Raw genomic sequence first — 20,599 nt, 5'->3', positions numbered from 1 at the left:
CACTGTGCGTATTGAGTATTAATTGTGTCACAACCAGAAAGCCCTGGCCTGATGTCCCAAGGACTCAGCCCACATCCCTCATACACGTTTCCTAAGTGACTAACTCCCGGCAGCATGATGACCTTCGAGAAAAGGACGCTCCTGCAGGAAACGAAGGAGCCAGCTGGACACACGGTGCCTCCTGGTCCTTTGTAGAAGGAATGCAGACAGTGGGATTCAGGTGCCGCCAGTAAGTCAGGGCAGAGCCACCCCCCGTGGCCCCGGGGTGATGGAGGAAATGCCTCTTGAAAACAAATAGCCCCACACCAGTTTCTGTCCAAAAAGCATGTTTCCAAGCTTTTAAGGAAATCATTTAATGAGGCAAGTCTTTTCCCTCTTTGCAAGTTTGCTAGACTAAAACACACCTGTGATACGTTTGTATAAGGAACTGAAGGCCCTTGTACAGCCACATCGTAGTCATTTTCCTCTTGATGTCGGCGCTGACTTCCCCCGCCTGACCCCTAGCGCTCACTTGGAAATGTTGAAGGCTCTGTCCAAAGAGAACGATTTAAAATGGCATTTCCCATAATTATACTCAGGAATATCTACATGACATATTGATTTAATAAAAATACTATCTCTTCACCCATATCCTAGAGGATCACCGCTTTTTAAAAACATGCTAGTTGGCAGCAGCCTGGGACAAAAGCAACTCATCTTTCATGGCTTTCAAAAGCACATGAATGATCCCAGGCTTCGTCCCCCCAGCGGACAGCCTTGCGCCACGGAGGGTTGGGTACATTTTTCAGTAATTAAATGACATTCGTGTTGCTAAAGGTGTCATGAGGGGGAAAAAATTAAATTTGAATTCCTCAGGAAGTTGGGCCCTAGAGCCAAACTAACAAATCATTCCTGAAGGTCTTGTTCTTCCCCCTCACTTCTCCACACCCGTGCTTATATCTGGCAAAATACCGATCTTGCAGGCGGTTCTCAAATTGGTTGCACCTTAGGATCACTGGGGGGACTTTAAAAACGCAATTCCTGGCCCGGCCAGTGGGCCTCAGTGATTGAGCCTTGACCTGTGAACCAGGAGGTCACAGTTCCATTCCCAGTTGGGGCTTCTAAATGGAGGCCCTTATAAGGAATGGAAAATAACGTACCTGGCCCTAGCTGGTTTGGCTCTGGATAGAGTGTCACTGGTCTGCGGACTGAAGGGTCCTGGGTTCAATTCCAGTCAAGGGCACATGCCTGAGTTGTGGGCTTGATCCCCAGTAGCAGGCGTGCAGGAGGCAGCCAGTCAATGATTCTCTCTCATTATTGATGTTTCTATCTCTCTCCCTCTCCCTTCCTCTTTGAAATCAATAAAAATATATACATACATATATATATATATATATATATATATATATTTTAAATCTGCTCCAGTGCCCACAGCCACACGGTCAAAGTAGTGAGGACTGGAGGGTCTTCGGGCACCTGTCTTAATGAAACAGGAGGGCTGTTCTATACCACGCTCATTCAGCAGAAAGCCCAGCCAGGCTTTGGGATCAGGCAAAGCTGGTTAGCACCCTCACAACCTACAAATGTAACTTCAAGCTCATTTCTCCACACCTACAAGCATCCATCTCCTCCTGAGGGAAATGGGACTAATGACGCCCACCTCGTCTGATTTTTGTGAGGAATAATAAGGTGTGGTAAGGTGCTTGGTTCGTAGGCAGCAGTTCATCATAATGCCCATAGGTAGTACTAATAAATGTGGCGGAGATGGTCGGTGCTCGCCCAGTCCCCATGGGTTCCTGTACTGCCCAGCCCCTCTTGCAGTTTGGAGCCGTGTGACTGGCTTCTGGCCTGTGGGACATGAGCAGATGTGATATCAGCCAGGTCTGAGCCTGGTCTTTAAAAATACCCCATGCAACCCCAGCCCTCTCTTCGTCTCCAATGCCCTTGGCATAGTTCAAGGTGGACCATAGCATGAGGGAAAAGGAAGCCTTTGCTGTGCTAAGCCACTGGGAGTTGGAGGTTTATCTCTTAATGAAGCACAGGATAGCCCATCCTGACTAATAGACATATCGTAATGTTTATAAAATCTACTCGTGGTTTATATGTAACAATCCTTGCCTGAACTTTTTTTAAATCTCCAAATTGATCACACTTCCCTGGATTTATGCGTAATGGGACCAACTTCAAAAAAGAAAAACAAAAACATTAAGAGACATTCTAATTCATTTCTTATGAAGAACATTTTATCAGAACTCTAAACATGTTAATTATGGCCTTTCCTAAACCACAAAACATCTTTCGAGAATAGCTCTCAGATGATGTCACGGTGCTTATTAGTAGGAATATGTTGACCCCAAATTCATCAGTTTTGGAACACATTTCGGTTGGGCTCATCCCCAGCGCAGGGAGTGCTGGCCCTGGGGGGCCGCCGGGGGCAGCAGAGCCGGCTCTGTGCTAGGGGCTCACAGCCTGTGCAGGCCAAGAGCAGCAGCTGGGACTACAGAGGAAGTCCTGAAAGGGTTGGCGAGAGGGGGATGGGAAAGGGGGCCTGGGGTGCAGACAGGCAGCCAGAGGCAGCTCAGCACGGACTCCCCACTTGTTTGCGCAGGTCCTGTCTCCAGCAGCCCTCCCGCACGGGCTGGGAGCTGCCTGCATGAGCGCAGGGTGTGCCCCTGGCCCGCTCAGTGACCTGCCAAACGACCGAGGCCGCTTCCCGGAGAGCCTGGGCTTCCTGGACCTGGCCCCCAGAGTTTGGAACAAGGAAGCAAGTGAACTTTAGCTCTAAGTACAAGACCTGACAAGCCTTTGGCTGGGATTTCTGAGATGGCTGTCGCCAGAGAAGGAAGCAGAGCGATGTTCACCACAGGTTCCTGTTGATAATGATCATCTCTGTGGCCAGGCTCCGAAAGCTAACTGAACACGGCAGGTGCTTGCTCCCCAGCCCCTGCAGGACGGGGTGGGGTGGGGTGGCATTTCCCTCCGGCAGGGGCAGCCAGGCCACGTGGGAAACATGTGCGTTTATGTGAGCATGAGGGATTGCATCATTCACTGTATAGATATATAGTTTTAATTTTTTTTTTTAAACAACAAATGTTTATGGCTCACATTCTGGGAGCTGGGAAGTCCAAGATCAAGACACTGGCTGATTTGGCGTCTGGTGAGAACCTGCCTCCTGATCTCATGGATGGCCATTTCCTTGTTGTGGCCTCACAGGGTGGAAAGAAGCAGCGGATACATAGTTTTTAGTGCCTACACCACGGTGCAGGGTGCTAGATGCTGGGTGCTGGGAAGACAGCAATGAAGAGACAGACCAGCCCTGGCTCCTTTAGAGCTTACAAATGACAATGAGCAGTGACCCCAGCAATTATCTATAATAATAAAAGCATAATATGCTAATTAGACTGGATGGCTCCGGACGACCTTCTGGACGAAGCCAGTGCCTCCGCTGCCAGGGCCGAGCCCCTTGCACGAATTTCGTGCATCGGGCCTCCAGTCCTATATAATAAAAGGCTAATATGCAAATAGACTGAATGGCGGAACAATGATGTACACTGACCACCAGGGTGCACGTGCAGAATGTGGCGGGCGTCGGCAGCAGGCGGCAGAGCGTGGAACATGGCAGGCGTCAGCCACAGCGGGATGGTGGAGCAGGTGAGCGGGCACGCCAGACCAAGGAGGGGTGCCAGTTGCTGTCATCTCATCGGGGCGAGCCTCTGGTAGTTACTGAAAATTCTTTGCTCCCACGCACCGCGGTCCTGCCCAGCACTTGCACCTGATGCCGGCACTGGAGTGACTGCTCGCACCCACTGCCGGTGCCCGGCGCCGACCCCAATAGCCCCTCAGGGCTTCTCCACCTCCCCCTGCTCCTGAGGGGAGATCGAGGCTGGCAGCCGCCTTTTGCACCTGCTGCTGGCGCTGGCCCCAAACGCTCTGTGTCATCAGCGGGTGTGAGTGGGGCCAGCGCCATCAGCGCAAGGGCATGGAGGATGGGCCGAGACCCACCCCTGTGCCCACTGCAGCTTCACGGCCCACAGTTCCTTTCAAGGTGCATGAATTCGTGCACTGGGCCCCTAGTACTGTAGTAAGAGCTGTGGAGAAGTGCAGGGTGCGTGAGGGCACAGAACAGGAAGGTGCAACCTGCTCACGGAAGGCTTTGTGGAGGGAGTCAGGTGAGGCTGAGCCTGGAGAGAGGAGCACAGGTGAGCAGTCCACAGGGACGCAGTGTGCTTGCAGCCAGGCACGTAGACCGAGGGCCAGCCTCCCTAGCTAGAACCCAGACTCCACCCCTTACCAGGTGGCTTTGCGCAAGTTGCTTGTTCCCTCTGTGCCTCAGTTGCCTCATCTGTAAAATGGGAATAATAGCTGTGAGAATTAAATGAGTTAGTATATGCAGGATGCTGAAAGAATGGCTAGTACACAGGAAGAGCTATGTGAAGCGTTGGTGATAAGGAGAATTGAAAAGGGAAGGATCTGAAGAAAGCTTATCATGTTCAAGTAACTGGAAGATGTCCATCAAGGCAGCTTTGCAGAGTGTGTGGCGGGGCAGGAGTAAAGTAGCAGAGAGGAGCAGAGATGAGACTGGGCCAGATGCAGCAGGGCCTAGGGACCATGGTGAGGATTCTAGTCCTGCTAATGAAAGCAATGGGAGGCCATTGATTCGTTTTAAAAAGGGAACTAACATAAGATTTTTGTAAAAGATCTCCGTTGCTGAAGGAGAGGGTGGTGTGCAGGGGCCCACAGAGGGCACAGAGGTGCCCGTCAGGCGACCAGCGCTTCAGTCGGGTGGGAGGGCTGGTGGCTTCCACCCCAGTGGAGAGGGAGAGAAGGGGCAGATTTGATAGTAATTCGGGAGCAAATGTTGACAATTTTGCCATTGTCAAATGAGGGAGATATTGAACCTACCAGCCGTACCAGAAACAGGTGCATTGTCTGGAAGTTTTCTAGAACCAGTCTCACAGATTTTCTTGAATAACAATTCAACATTATTTTACAAAAATCACTGAAACCTAAGTCTTGATTCCATCCTTCGGACTCAAAGAACTAGGTCTTTCATTTTTGGAGGGAGTTGTTGGGAAACAGAAGCAGCTGGTGGGGAGATGCCACAGGAGCGGCGTGTGGTTGTGCAGAGGAAACTGTCTGTCTTGGGTCCGAGGAACAGAACCCGAGTTCTAGCCCCAAAACAATGTCTAACGGCGATGCTGGCCATCAGGGCCATGGCTGTCAGCTGGGGACCCTGCCTGGAAAACAGGCTAACAGATTCATTCACGCCAAAGATGGTTTCAAAACACAGGTCCTAGTGGTGGTGACTGGTGAAAAAAGAAAACAAAAACGTTTTTCACCCTGTAAATAATGCAGTCAATTTTACACTAAAATAGTTAAATGTGCTGCTCACTGGTCATTAAGTTCAGTATGGGTCTGGTTTTTTCTGCGGCCTCTAAATAATATAAAGGCTTAATGTTGATAAGAAATATATTTCACTTATCAGGGTAAACATTAAAATGCTTCCCAGAATGAACCTCTGTCTTTGTGAACCTTCGGTCCTGTGTACCTAATATCTTGTTGACTTTTCAATGAAAATAACAAGAAAATCATCTTGGAAGGAAGGACAACCAGCCGACCAGCAAGCTCGCCAGTTTCTGGATCCACAAAATGCCTAATAACTGTCTTAAAACTCCTCCTTTTCATGAAGCCGGGAGCTACCAGTTCAGCTCGCCTGTTTCAGTCCAGCCCACCTGAAGCCCTAATAGGCAAATGTTACCAGGTTGTTTTCTTATTGATGCTGAATCCACCATTTATCTAGGACCCCAACTCTAGAATTTAATCCACAGCGTAGTCCCAAAGTCCTCTACGTGACACCTAACTTTCCTTTGCTTACGTTCAAGGCTGTTTCTCTTTCTGTCAACGATGGAGATGCTAACAACAGTCACTACAGCCATCAATCAAATGCTTGAAGGCAGCTGAGGCACTCCTTAGTCATCTCTCATCAGAATGGTCTACCTCAGTGGTCAGCAAACTGCGGCTCGCGGGCTACATGCGGCTCTTCGGTTGAGTGTGGCTCTTCCACAAAATACCACGGCCTGGGTGAGTCTATTTTGAAGAAGTGGCATTAGAAGAAGTTTAAGTTTAAAAAATTCGGCTCTCAAAAGAAATTTCAATCGTTGTACTGTTGATATTTGGCTCTGTTGACTAATGAGTTTGCCGACCACTGGTCTACCTCAACTCTCCTGGATCGCTATGCCCGTTTTTCCATCATGAAATTGTCGAATGGTAAAACTAAAAGGGATTTTAAATTCACAGCCCCACCCCCGTGACAGGCAAGGAAAGCTGGTTAGAGCGAGAGGCGGACGAGTCGTGCAGGAAGCAAGTTGTGGAACAGGGCTGACTCAGGTCTCTGGAGCCTCAGCACCGTGCTCTTTCCATCACACCACACCGACTCCGTCTCACTCCTTGTTTCTTCTCGCTAGGCTCCTGCAGTCTCTAAGAACAGGGAGGCCTCACTGGATTTTTTAAATCTTCTAACTGGAATGCTCTGGCGATAGGGTGTTTGAGTAACTGAGTGTCTCTAAAAAAAAAACAACAGCAGAGGTGAGCCCGCCTCTTCAGCGGTGAGGAGAGTTTGGGAACAAGCCCAAGGCTGAGTCTTGGGCAGGAAAGTCCTCCACGGGGAGAGGGAGGAGACCGGTCCGGGAGGCCTGGCTTTGTCACTCCCAGCCGTGTGAACCTGGGCAGGCCATCCGCTCTGTCTCATCTCCCTTACTGGTAAATGGGACAGCAGCAGCCACCCTGCCGACTTCACATAATGGTTGGGGAGTAATTTAATGAGATAAAACACAGGACTTGTCAAGTGCCAAGCAATGCTGTAATGTTCAGTTGATAACAGTACCCCAGCCAAAATAATCTAGATCACCAATGAATGCAGGTAACCCCAGAGTAACTATTTCCTATCACTTTTCCTTTCCAACTTTCCCTGTGAAAGTGAGGTTGTATCACTATGCATAAGATCTGTTTGTGTTTAAATAATCTGGAGGTGAAAAACAGTGTGTATGTAAGGGGACGGGGGAGATACAGAGTATACCGAAAAGCTAGAGTAATTAAAACAATGTGATATCTGACCTGCAACGAAGAAGGGGACCTATGGGACAGAGTAGAGAGTCTAGAGGGGAAAATCCACTCGTAGGTGAGAATTTAATATGTGATAAAGGAGGCATTTCAAATCATTGGGGAAAGTGTGGAATATTTGATAAATAGTGTCAGGCAATGGCAGAGCCATATGCAAAAGCCAGATCCCTATCTCCGGTTAAAGCACAAAAATAAATCCCCAATGGATAAAAGACCTGTAAAAATATCAAAAGAAAATATATCCATAAAAGCCAGGGGAAAGACTGACATAATGGATTATGTATAAATTTAAACTCCAGTATAAGTTAGAACAAACAGAATTCAGTGACAAGTAACAGAATGGGGAAAAATATCCGCAATATGCATAACAAAGGATTAGCATTCATTCTATTCTATAAAGAGTTACAAATCAGCCAGACATCAAAGTGGACATAAAAATGCACAAACACCATTCTCCAAAGAAGAAAGAGAAATGGCTAAAACGCTTTAGGAAAAAACATGCTAGGTTGAAATCAGAAAACTAATTTTTTTTAAAATCATCTTTTCACCCAACATACTAGGAAAAACAGTTTCAGGACTTAAATCTCTAATGTTGCCAAGAGGTGGGGAAATGAGTACTTTCATGTCCTATTAGAATATATATTGATTAGGTATTTTATAGGGTAATGCGGCAATACTCGTCAATTTCCAGAAATGACACTTCTGGAAACTCTACAGGAATACAACACAAAAAGTATGTGAACAAGCGTGTTCGCTGCAATACTGTTTGTAATATCCCCAAACGAGGAACTATCTAAATGTCCATCACAGAAATATGGTTAAATACATGATGGTACATTATTTGGAGAGTTAAAAGAGTAAAGCACACATACTTGTCCAATGTGTACAAGATCAATACAATGTAAACGGTCTAACCTTTTTCTGCCAAGATTTGGATGTTATAAATATCCATATATTTATAACATCATTCGCAGGCCATACAAAACTATCAACTTAAAAATTAGCCTGTTATATTTATTCAAACATTTAATTAACTCACCCCTAATGCCTTGGCAGGGCCAGACCAAATGATTTCGCGGGCTTCATACCGCCCACGGGCCGGACGATTCCCACCCCTGGTATAAAAGGATACCTAGCAAGCTCTTTATACATAAGTTCATCCTAGGTGAGGGAGTGGGGCGGGGGAACAGAGGACTTCAGCAGTTAGTGTATATGCTTTTAGATTATTTGATTTTTCACAATCCTATTTATCAGGTCATTAAAAAAGAACAAAGGGACAGACAAAATTTTGGTGGGCTCAAGCACAGCAATATGGGACTTGGGGATGAGATGGAAGAGACTAGGTTAGGCTCATGGGCACCAGCAGGGTTTATAATAATTCAGAACAGACTGATCAAGATGTCTCTCCACAACTAGGAAAGTCTGCGTTCCTGAGCACAACCCGCTTTAAAATGCATGTCTTAGGATGTATCTTTATATGTCATTACCACGCTCGCTGAATATGCGCATATTAGGAAGGAGTAATAATCTCACTATTTCTCTAAGATGAGAACAGTATACTCCTTTGAGTTTCATTTAAAATAAAATGAAATAACAGCTCTTGGGTTAAATTATCAGCATATGATCATCTGCAATATCCAGGAATAAAGGAAATTGCTGTTTTCCATTCAAAAAGAAAAATAAATAAAAAACCCTCAGGCAGAGGCCCATGACATTGTGTACCATTTGACAATCACTGCATGCACACACGTGTGTACTTACACACATGCATGTATACACACTTGCAGCTATGCATCCCATAATAACAATCTCCCGAGCACTGTCTCCAGAGCATGAGAACAGCCTTTCCCACAGCCCCTCCCACCTGCGGCTCGTAGGACGCCAGCACTCAATGGCTCGCCCAGACATCCATCTTCCTCAGCTTCCCTTTCAACTAGTGATTGTTGCAAAACTACGTATTTTCCCCAGAGTGTTTTTTACTTTCAATTGTGTTGAAATGTTCTTAGTATTCAATATACTTCTTCGGAGAAGATAGCTTTTATCACTTTGCAGCTTCAGGAAAAAAAATAGTTCCCCAAAGTATTTAACTTGCTCCTCGAGATAACCTTTGTCTTATCCTTTCCTACCTTCAGTTTCTACCACAGGGACGGAACATCACAGATGCTCGATAGATGACCCTTCATAGGTTTATCATCTTCCAGCCGAAGTCCTCTCCTCCCCAACTGGAGTCTCACTGAATGCCTCTTCCACAGTTTTTCATACAATCAGTCGATTACCTCTCCCATCTTTAAAAAAAAAAAAAAAAAAAAAAACACAAAAAACTGGTTTAGTTCATAGTATTGCATCCATTTTAACTACTGTTCATTTCTTAGTTTGCATAAATATACCAGGGTTACGTAAGATGTTGACATTTAAGAAAGCTGGGTGAAGGGTATGTGGGTGGGAACCTTGTTCTCTCTTTGCAAGTCTTCTATAAATCTAAAATTATTTCAAAAATAGTTTTAAAAACAAAACAAATTTTTAAAAATGAAGTTCTCTTAACACCACTTCTTTTTCTACCTACCATCCCATTTTTTTCCTCCCCTTCATAGTAATATTATTTGAAAATATAACCTATATTCACTCATTACCATTTATTTCCTCCCAGTCATTCTTAAACCCACCCCAATGTGTTCACTCTCGACATCCATCTTGTCAAGATCACCAGTGACCTCCCAGTTGCTAAACCAAACTCATCAGAACTCATCTCCCTGTCACATCTGCAGCGCGTCACAGCTGACTAGTCATTCCTCCTTGACACACTTCCCTGTGGCTGCCTCACCCACAGGCAGCTTCTTTTTCCCCTTCCTGCTTATAAGAGCACTTTTCACAACTCTAAGAGGCGCAAGCCCCATCAGCTCCCACAACTTAGTGTAGATCACTAACACAGCAGAGGAAGCCTGAAACAAGTTGAATTATCAAAAATGGACTGCAAGGGATGAACACAAAACAAAACCAAAAAGCCATGAATTCATACCATAATGATACTTTAAAAAATCTGGTTATCTTTGGAGGTTGCTAGGGCACCAACTCATTGTAGGCTAATTGACTTAAAAAAGAGAAAGAATCAAGCATTGATCTTGTCTTTCCTGTTCATACTCATTTCAGGGCAAAGGGAATGAGGCTAAGTTCTTTATAGAACAATCACGGGAAATAAATGCAAGAAAATGATAGAAATGGACAATTAATCCTTAATGAAATGGTAGGTATAGGCAATGATCAACAGCTACTAAAATAATTAGGTGAAAGGTTGGTAGAGAACTTCATACTGGATGGATCAGGTTGATGCAGTTAAGTGACTTGCTCAAGGTCATCTCCCTAGTCAGTGGCATAGCTGAGATTTGAACCCAGGCAGTCTGGCTCGAGGGCTCTCTCCAGTCTACATTCCCAGGCACCACACTGTAATTTCCAGGACGCCCTGATGGAATTAGCTAGGTGTGAGTACCAAAGAGATCTTGACTGGCCTGGTAGGCAAGGGCAACAGGACATTCTTGGCCAGCAGACCAGAAATATTGTTCAGCTCTCAGCACCAGAAATGACAGAGCTGGAAGGAACCGCAGTCCGTGCAAAGGTCACGACCTGGCCCATCTCAGTGGTTTACAGATGGTGATCATGAGTCACTGGCAGGGTGGTGGGCAGAGCGGGGATCTCCAGCACAGATGGCCCTCGCTCTATGACAACAGCAGGCGCACAGGCTGTGGTGTTGGGTGGACAGAGGCAGTGGGTGGCACTCCTCCCACGCTACACGAAGATGCTCACCCTGCACCTCCGCTCCCAACACAGAAAGACCTGGGAGCCACTTCCTCTATACCTCGAGGCTCCTCCCTGCCAGATGCCGTTGCCAGTTGGCAGAAGAGCCCCTTGCTGCTCCCACGTCCCTGAATCTCATTGTGCTACACTGTTGTGCTCTCGAGTACCCAGCCCTAAAGCCCAGCCCTCGGCCTGGACACTTTGGGGTTAGCCGAGTCAGGAATTCTTACAGTGGTCAGAGCTTCTCACATTCCCTTCATCTCTGAAATGCTGACGATCTCTGCCTTGATGGATGTTAATATTCCTATCCGGTCAATGGCCCCTCTCCTCCCACCGAATTCATATCTGGCATTGAACCGAGAGGGTATTATGCTAAATGAAATAAGTCAGATAAAGACAAATACCATATGTTGCACTTATATGTGGAATCTAAAAAACAAAATAAATGAACAAACAAAACAGAAACAGACTCATAAATACAGAGAACAAACTGATGGTTGCCAGATGGGAGCGGGGCTGGAGGAAAAGGGTGAGGGGATTAAGAAGTGCAAATTGGCAGTTACAAAAGAGTCACGGGCTAGGAAGTACAGCACGGGGAATACAGTCAATAATATTGTAATAACCATGCATGGTGCCAGGTGGGTACTAGGCTGCCTGGAGGGATTACTTTGTATATTATATAAATGTCTCACCACTGTGCTGTATGCCTGAAACTAACATAACATAATATTGAATGTCAACTGTAATTGGGGGGAGGGGGAAGGAAATAGTTGACAAATGATCTCTGCTTAAAATTTGACAAAATTCAACACAGGGTGGAGGCTAGACTGGTGATGCCAGCCACCGTCAGCCCGTAAATCACGGCTGTTTCGGCCCTTGGTCCCTGGGAGGCTGCAGCCAGAGATGAGAGGGCACCTGCTTTCCATCAGCTCAGGCACGGACTCTCTCGGCTGCAGCTCCTGGGTTTCCCGCACTGAGCTGTCCTTCCCAGACTCCGTGTCCTCAGCGCTCTCCCAGGAGGCAGCCTTCGCCCGAGACTGCTTGTCTCAGAAAGGGTGGCCTGGCCCCGGCCAATGGATTTCTTCTGGATTTTAAAAAATCTAAACAAGGATAAGAACCAGTCTGCTTTCTAGCAGTTTGACCAGGGCAGCCTTGGAACGAGGCTGCACCATTCCCTCTCCCTCTCCCCGTCCTGGGACGGCCTCCCCACCTGGCCTTAGTGAGAAGTCAGATGTGAGTTGCTTCTTTCAGTCACTCAACAAGTATGTGTTGAGGAGCTGCTGCTGCCAGAGACAGCCCTGGCAAAAAGATGAAATAAAAGGCAGAGAAGCGGGATTTGGAAATGGCTCTATACCCCCTAATCAATCCTAAGCACATGACTACAGCCAGCCAGCCCGGCCAACGAAGGCAGATTCCACATGGAACACAGCGGTCCCCAAGGCCTTTGTCCCCAGCAAGAAGCCGCCTCTACACGCAGCGCTAAGGCGGGCAGCCAGGACACTGAACACAGAAAGGGTTTCATTTGAGAAGAAACTAACAATCAGTCAGGATACAGACTTCGGATATTCATTCACATTAAGCTAATCTGCTGGCTATTCAATTCCTTAAAGCAGTTTCCCTAACAATATTCTGTTTCCAAACCCGGCTTGGATGGTGTGAGGAAGCAGGGCTGCAGGCCATGGTAAGGTCAACTAAGACATTGAGTATAAAGGATTTTCAGAGAAACAGTATTAAGAATGTGTTTAAATTATAAGTTTATTGAATATAAGATATATAGGCTGCTGTCAAATAATTTAAAGATAGCCTGCATTTCACACACAAAACCTCATTTTCTTATGATTAAATGTAAGTATATGTCTTCTTTTTCCCTCAGGGGAAAGAAAATCAATTCAAGGTACATCATGAGATAATCAAACAGTTACTAATAAAAGAAAGTCAATACAGTAAAAAATAGTTCAATGAAGTCTTTGCCAAAAGTTGATCATTTAAGTCTTGTCAGCTGGTTTTTCTTTTCTTCTCCAGCAGGTCACTCTGCCCACAGCCTTAAGAAAAGACGGAGTGTAGATAACTTCATCTTGCCTCGAATCGTGTCCTGGGTAAATCCCATAACCCTCTCCTTTCTACCTGTGCCTGCTCCCTACCACCACTTCTCAAAGCAGATGTGTTCTTTGGGAACATGGCTGTTTTCTAGTTGCTTGGAGAAAAAGTCTGTCATCGGAGGTGGGCCACAAATGTAGAACAAAGTCTCTCTTGAAATGTGCTCTCTTATCTCCTTCTCCGTTATTCTTCCTTCTACCAAGAAACAGAATAAATACCAAATTGAGCCAGACATGTTTGTATTGAAAGGAGAAGGACTAACCACAACGCAGCAACAGTGTTTATTTTCAGTAACTGGAGCTTAGTGAGTCCAGTCTTGAGTCATTCACACGATGGCTCCTGCTGGCACCTGGGCCAGGCCCCAGCAAAGTGCATCTCTGGTTTCCTAAACTTACGGCAAGTAAAGTGGGAAGCCAATCGCAATGCGCTCTCAGACACGGGCAGTGAACTTACTGCTCTTTGGGAGAGATTCAAAAGTGCCTTTAGCAGTAAAGAAACTGTTTTGTGAAAAATCCTTCCAGGCAGGGGAAACCACAAGTAATTTAAATTACCATTAATGGCAAATGGCATCGGTTCAGCCGAGGCTGGAATATAAATTCTTTGCATGCATGCTACAGTGATGATGCAAAGGTCCCCTAAAAAATGTGGAGAATAAATTTTTAATATGGGCCGTAGGAACACAGTATATAATAAATAAATCCAACTTAATCTCTCCTTATTTTTCCATGATGAATCACCTCTCTATTCCCCAGGTAGTGACATTCCCAGCCAGCAAATCCAAACAATAAAGCATCTACACTCAACCAACTGGCATGTCCACCACATAACTATGGGGAGACAGTCAAAACATCTTTAGGGGACTCACCCGTGATGTATGGCTTGAGTTCTGCACTGATTGGTGTAGTCTGCTTTGTAACATGCAAACTGCATGCAATCTTCTCAGGAAATTCATTTACTAAATCGAGGATATTTTTCTGGAATGTCAAACATATTTGGTCACACTACAATTTTAAAAAATCAAAACAGATGTGCACAACCACTGACGCCGAACCTCGCCTCCCATTCAGCACACGTCTGTGCTCTTGCTCTCTACTTACAGAGATATTGTTTGCAGCCGAGCAGGCCAGAGCTCTCAGAGTACTGAGGCTATTTGGCTTTAATTGAAATCTGAATATGCTAACAAGCATATTACGAACTCTCCGGGAGTTTATTCTTTTTCCTTTTTCTCAAGCCTGGGCAATTAAGCATCAGTTTCACTGACCACAGTTCTGTCTTTTTAACTGTTACTGTTCTTTTGTTCATCCTTGCAGCTGCAAAGCAATCCGGTAAAAGCCTTCTCCATCAAATGTACTTAGTTTCCACAGATGCAGCTGATGGGGGTTTCATGTACCCAGCTGGGTCCCAAGCACACATTTCTCACCTCCTCTTGTAACACATGAGCCCGCTTGTGCTTCTCCTGACTCTTTACAGTCCCAGGTCCATGGCGACTTTTCTGTCCACCCACCTCCAATGCAAGCCCACTGGACCTGCCCGTATCCCATCACGCCCCTGGGAGCCTCAACACCAGCTGTTGTAATTATCCTGGTAAGATGTGTTGGCTAATTCTCATTTGAAGATCAGATTAAGATTTGTCAGGCTGCCCTAACCAGTTTGGCTCAGTGGATAGAGTGTCGGCCTGAAGACCAAAGGGTCATGGGTTAGATTTTGGTCAAGGGCAAGTACCTCGGTTAGGACTCGTGCAGGAGGCAACCAATCAATGTGTTTCTCTCACATAGATATTTCTCTCTGTCTTTCCCTCTCTCTTCCAGTCTCTCTAAAAATCAATGGAAAAATATCCTTGGGTGAGGATTAAAAAAATTTTTTTAAATAAATTTGTCGGGCCCTTTGTTTGAACTGCTGAGAGGCAAGTTCCGTGGACAATTAGTACCATGACAGGTCTGCTCCCAGCAAGCTATGGAACATACTTTCCCCCTTACCTTAAACAGGAGTTCGCTGGTGTTTTTTGCGCTGTAGAAGAGTCTTATTGTCCCTATCTCATATCCACTTCCTTGGTTTGCCCGTTCTCTGTGGAGATCGGCCGCGTGCCGCAGGATGGAAAGCAGAGGGTTAATTCCGACTCCTCCTGCAATCAACACGAGGTTCCTAGAGGTGTCCGCAGGCTGAGGGTCAAAGAAGAACTCTCCTCCCACTCTCACGGCCACTTCAGAGTCAAGTGCGCACTAGGCAGGAAAGGAAAGATCCTGAGTCCTTGGTAGCACAGGTCTAAAACCAAATGTTCTTTCTTAGGAAACTGTCTGCCTCCGGCGTGTCTGTCAGTATTTAGGACTATTTTTACAGCTTGCTCTCAAGTTTCCCAGGGCCCTGTGAATTGATTCCACTTGTCCATGACATAAGCAATTTGCTCCTCTGCCTTTGGGACCTATACTCCCAGCTGCTCCACTATTGAGAAAAGGAGACTCGCTTGAATAACTTTGCCATTTGTTAACTACGTAGGTGAGGGCCTGGGTTGTGAAAAGAGGCACAGGAGACACCTCTGAAGTATGAGTTTCCTTTTCTGAGTGGCACTCCTGTTCTGATCAAAGCCATGGAGCTGAGAGGCCAGACGGGCAAGTGTCACTGACTGTGGCTGCCCTGGACTCTGGCGCTGAGAAGTGTGGGCACTGGGGGCTTCCTTCTAGTCGCCAGCAGGGCACAGCCAGGCCTGCTCCACAGACTGAGGCCAGTGGCCACCACTATAGTGCTGTTCAGACTGTTCCTTTCTCCCCGGAGCAGTGAGAACAGGAAGCCTGAGGCTTCACACCATAAAGTGAGTACCACCCCCACCCCACACACACACATAAAGCCCCTACTGCTCCCTGAAGTCACACCAGACTCAGAACTGAATGCCCTGGTTCTCCAGAGGCGAGACTGCTCCGAGGGGGATGTTTTGGAGACTTGTAGTGACATCTTCACTGTCACAATGATTTGGAAATGGCACTTAGAGGGCAGGGCGAGAGGTGCTAACGTCCTGTGCAGCTAGCGGTGTTCTGGCACTGGCTCCTCCTAAGCCGATGGCAGAATGCGCAGGAATTCTGTGAGTACCTACTGGTAGTGTGAGATCAGCCACTGGGGAGTGTTTACAGCACAGAAATCAGCAAAGGCTACAAATCAGAGCTTTCTTCCTCAGAGCACCGGTTTAGTAGCACACCATTACCTGCAATGCACAGGCCTGCCCAGCTGACTTCCAAATGGCCTGTGGGCCATACATGCATAGCTGAAAACAGGTTTCTAATGATCTGAGACTAGACTCTCTAACTCATTCTACAAAAAAAACTAGAAGATTTTTATTTTTCGCACGGATCTAACATAGTTTGAGTTTTCGAGAATCTAACCACCATGTAGACTGTACTTCGTTGTGTGCAGAATGTTACTAAGCATGTTCATTCACTGTTCCGGAAAACTGCATCGCAGATGGTAAGATGTGTGTGGTCCTTTCAACATACAACCTGCATACCTGCACTTGCAGACAGTGTATTCATGTGATTCTACATCGAGGGACAGTTGTCTGACGACTTCATTCTATCTCCTAGCTCTAAATATGCCCAAGCATTTACATACTGAAATACAGTCTTTAGTTATGAATCACTTTCCTTTATTTCTCCTTTGTATTACACTTGGAGAAGTATGTTAAAAAATTACGTTGATTACATTAACTTTGGATTTCATTTCAGGGTAGATCTAGAAAGGGGCCATTGGATCTGACAGGGTTGAGAACACCTAGTTTAGAGGAAAACGCAGTAACCTAGGAGTCAGAAGACTTAATCACAGCCCCTATGCAATCCAGCCAGTCCCTTTACTTCTCTGAGCCTCTGCAGCCGCATCTGGAAAATGGGTCCCAGCAGTGGGCCTGCTCACCCTCAGGGTTGTGGGGGCATTACAAGACACTCTGGGGGAAACTCCCTGTTGGAATTAAGCTCCACAGAAGAGGATGCTGGGGGTCACTGCGGCTGAGAAAAAGCCCGGGGGTGCCAGCTTCATTCTTTCCCGTCACTAAGAAACAGAGCCTAAAACTAAGAAATTTGTATTGAGAGAATAGGTATGTTCCATTACATGCTCCTGACATAAGTCAACTAAATGAACTCCCTCCTCAGAAGTAATAATGTACCATATGCTTTCTGAAGACCAAACTTTGAGCACTCACACCTTGGCACCATGCATGACAGGCAATCCTTTCTGACATCCATTTAATTTGGGGCTCTACAAGTTAAAGAAATAACTAAGAAAAAAATGAAAAATTATTTGAATTTCACAAAGAAGGTCTCTTGGTAAAGAAGTGTTAAATGAATGGAAATTCTTTCTCTGAGGGAAAAACACACACTTGAACTATTTTAAATACATAGGAGAGTTTTACATGAGGATAAGTGGTTTTCATTTTTGACAAAAGGAATTAGCAGCAAGGGGGCATTCTGTAAGTAGTAACTAAAATGTAAGAGTCACTAGACTGGCTACCAAAGTGCTTTAAAATACTCCTTCCTTTCAAGTCTTGAAAACAGAATTTATGATACAAGAGTGTCTGCCTAACAATGACAATGAATTTAATCTCTCTGCACCGTGCTTCCCCCTCTTGTTTGCCTGTACACTTATCTCTTTATCTCTAAGAGTAAAAGAGACTAAGAAATAATTTTCTCCAGTGGTCATCTCCAGCATGCTTAGTAATGACAACAAACAAAGCCTTCAGGTTATTGTTTTTAGAAACCACAGTATTTTCAACCCTAAAGTTGCCAAGAAACCGTGCCCCAGGGAAAGATAATACTCAAGAAGACTTTTTAGTGACAAAATAATCTTCAGGAGATCTATCTTCTAATTTGCTAGCATCTGGAAAGAATCAAAGCCATCTTTGTCTTTTGTTGATCAATAAAAACTGCCAGGGTAGCATGAGCACAAGACTCGCAGTCCGTACAGCACAATATGGAAGTGAGTAAAAGGATATTACCTTCAATTACATAGCAATGTATCTAATCTGGGTATAGATTTTCTACTTGTGAAACAAACAACTCTTCCTCAGCCACGGGAGCAGACAAACAATAGCTGTCTAGAACCCTTTACCCTGCCAGGAGTTTGAGCCAAAGAAGATAAAATAAAGGAAGACATTTATGGCCCTTTATTCCATGTCCCAGCAGAGCAGCCTGCTGCCACCCAGACACTCACGTGCCTCCATTGTCCACTTGAATAGTTTAATAAGACAAACTCTCAGGAGGGATATAGGCACCTGAGACTGGTTCCAAGAAAAATCTGACTTCATAAAGGCCGTTTGCAGCTCCCACTGGGCAGAGTGGAACAAGCACTACAATTAGGATGTGCATTCAAGCAATGCCACTCGGAGATTTTCTATAGCCTCTAAGAATAAGTTTCTTCATTGAAATGCCAATGAGGCATGAAACCAAGCGGGAGAGTTATGGACCAGCACCAGGTCAGGTCACGTGGGAGGCTGACAACTGGAGGGGATCCTGGCACTAGGGGCTGGGATGGCTAGGCTCATTTTAACAGTGAGTGCGGGGCACATAAACACCTTGCCGGCCCCACCCCTGCAGCATATTATAGAAACTCAAAATGTAGCCTGGAGATAGTAATGGATAGAGAATCTATAAAGGAATGATGCAGCTGAGGTCACACCGAAGGGAGGACTCAGGACAGAGGACAAATGTGGCAGGATCCGTTTACAATGGAAATGCTAAGGCGAGCAGCTAGGGGTTATTATGAACAGACAAATGGACATGTAAACCATAGGAAGGCCATTTACTTTTATGCTCCCAGATTTAAAAATCCTTTATTGTTTAAATTATTTTACAATTTTTTTTGTGCACAGTTCTATGAATTTTAATACACACACAGAACTGTGTAACTACCACCAGAATCAAGATCTAAAACATCTCCCTCAAGCCCAAAACACTCCCTTGTGCTATCTTTTTATGCTCACCCCCTCCTCCACCCCTCACCCTTGTCAACTACTGATCTGTTTTCTGGCGCTGTATTTGTGTTTTCCAGAATGTGACATAAATGGCAGTACATAACCTTTGAGACTGGCTTCTTTCACTCACCACAATGCCTCTGAGATTCACCCAAGTTGTTGTGTGCCATCAATAAATAGTTCCTCTGCCTTCACTGCTGAATAACAATACAGCATCACAACGTGCTTATCCACGCACCTACAGCCTCACAACGTGCTTATCCATGCACCTACTCTGAGTCATTTGGGGTGTTTCTAGTTGTTGACAATTATGAACAGAACTGCTATAAACATTCATGTACAGGCTTTTCTAGGAACAGAGCCTTCACAGCTATAGTATTGGTATTGTTGGGTCCTAGGTTAAGTGTGTATTTAATTTCATACAAAACTGCTAAAATGCTTTCCAGAATGGCTGTAGAACTTTGCATTCCTGTGAGCAATATAATAGTTACAGTTGCTCCACAACCTTGTCAGCACTTGGCATTATCAGTATTTTCCATTTGAGTCATTCTAATAGATCTGAAGAGATATCCCACTACTATGGTTTGACTCTGCATTTCCCTAATAATTAATGTTTAGCGATGTTAAACATCTTTTCATTGCTTATTTGCCATCCTTATATCCTTTATTAAAATAAAGTGTCTCTTCAATCCTTTGACCATTTTGAAATTATGCTTGTTGTTCTGGCTGATTTTTGAGAGTACTTACAAATTCTGGATACAAGTCCTTTGTGGATATCTAAATTGCAAACACTTTCTCGTAGTTTTCAGCTTATTTGTAAAAAACTGTAAATAGTGTCTTTTGCATTAAAAAGTTTTAAATTTTGACTAAGTCTATCTATCAAACTTTTATGGATCCTGCTTTTGGTGTCATGTCTAAGAAATCTTTGCCCACGCTCAAGTTCTGAATATTTCCTACGCTTTCTTCTAAAACATATAGTTTCATGTTTTATACTTAGATCTACAACCTATTTTGATTTAATCTTGAATAAAAAGTATGAGAGGTTCTTTTTTTGGGTATGGATAGGCAATTGTTCCAACACTATTTGTTGAAAAGGTTATCCTTTCTCCATTGAATTTAACACCTTTGTCAAAAATCAAGTGGCCAGCCCTAGCTGGTCAGTGGATAGAGCATGGGCCTGCAAACTGAAAGGTCCTGGGTTCAATTCCAGTCAAGGGCACATGCCTGGGTTGCGGGCTTGATCCCCAGTAGGGGGCGTGCAGAAGGCAGCCAATCAATGATTCTTTCTCATCATTGATGTTTCTATCTCTCTCTCCCTCTCCCTTCCTCTCTGAAATCAATAAAAAAAAAATATATTAAAAAAATAAAAATAAAATAAAATAAAAAAATCAAGTGGCCAGCCCTGGCTGGCATCGCTCAGTGGTTAGAGTGTCAGCCCGGGCACCAACGAGTTGTGTGTTTCATTCCCAATCAAGGACATGTCCTGGGTTGCAGGTTCGATTCTCAGTCCCGATGGGGGGCACGTGTGGGAGGCAACCAACTGATGTGTCTCTTACATCGATGTTTCTCTCTCTCTCTCTCTGCCCCCTCCCTTCCACTCTCTCTAAAACTAAAAATCAATGAAAAAAAACTAAGTGGCCATATGGATATCAGTCTATTTCTGAACTC

The 20,599-nt window shown here is 45.2% G+C and overlaps 1 protein-coding gene across 4 annotated transcripts in view; it reads right to left on the bottom strand.

Annotated features, from left to right (window-relative positions):
* Positions 1-12,619: 12,619 nt before the first annotated feature.
* OXNAD1 (oxidoreductase NAD binding domain containing 1) overlaps positions 12,620-20,599 on the bottom strand; it is a 34,989-nt gene continuing 27,009 nt past the window's right edge. For all 4 annotated transcript variants that reach the window (XM_080671686.1, XM_080671688.1, XM_080671687.1 and 1 more), the window contains exons 7-9: positions 14,961-15,203; positions 13,850-13,958; positions 12,620-13,179 (exon numbers count right to left, since the gene is read on the bottom strand). In XM_080671686.1, coding sequence (XP_080527812.1) covers positions 13,025-13,179; positions 13,850-13,958; positions 14,961-15,203 — 507 coding nt within the window. In that variant the 3' untranslated portion in view covers positions 12,620-13,024. The remainder of the gene's footprint in view (positions 13,180-13,849; positions 13,959-14,960; positions 15,204-20,599) is intronic.

This window comes from Plecotus auritus, assembly GCF_963455305.1.
Source record: "Plecotus auritus genome assembly, chromosome: 6".
Classification (NCBI taxonomy): domain Eukaryota; kingdom Metazoa; phylum Chordata; class Mammalia; order Chiroptera; family Vespertilionidae; genus Plecotus; species Plecotus auritus.
Note: the sequence above shows the minus strand (reverse complement) of the source record. Positions and strands in the feature narration are given on the sequence as shown.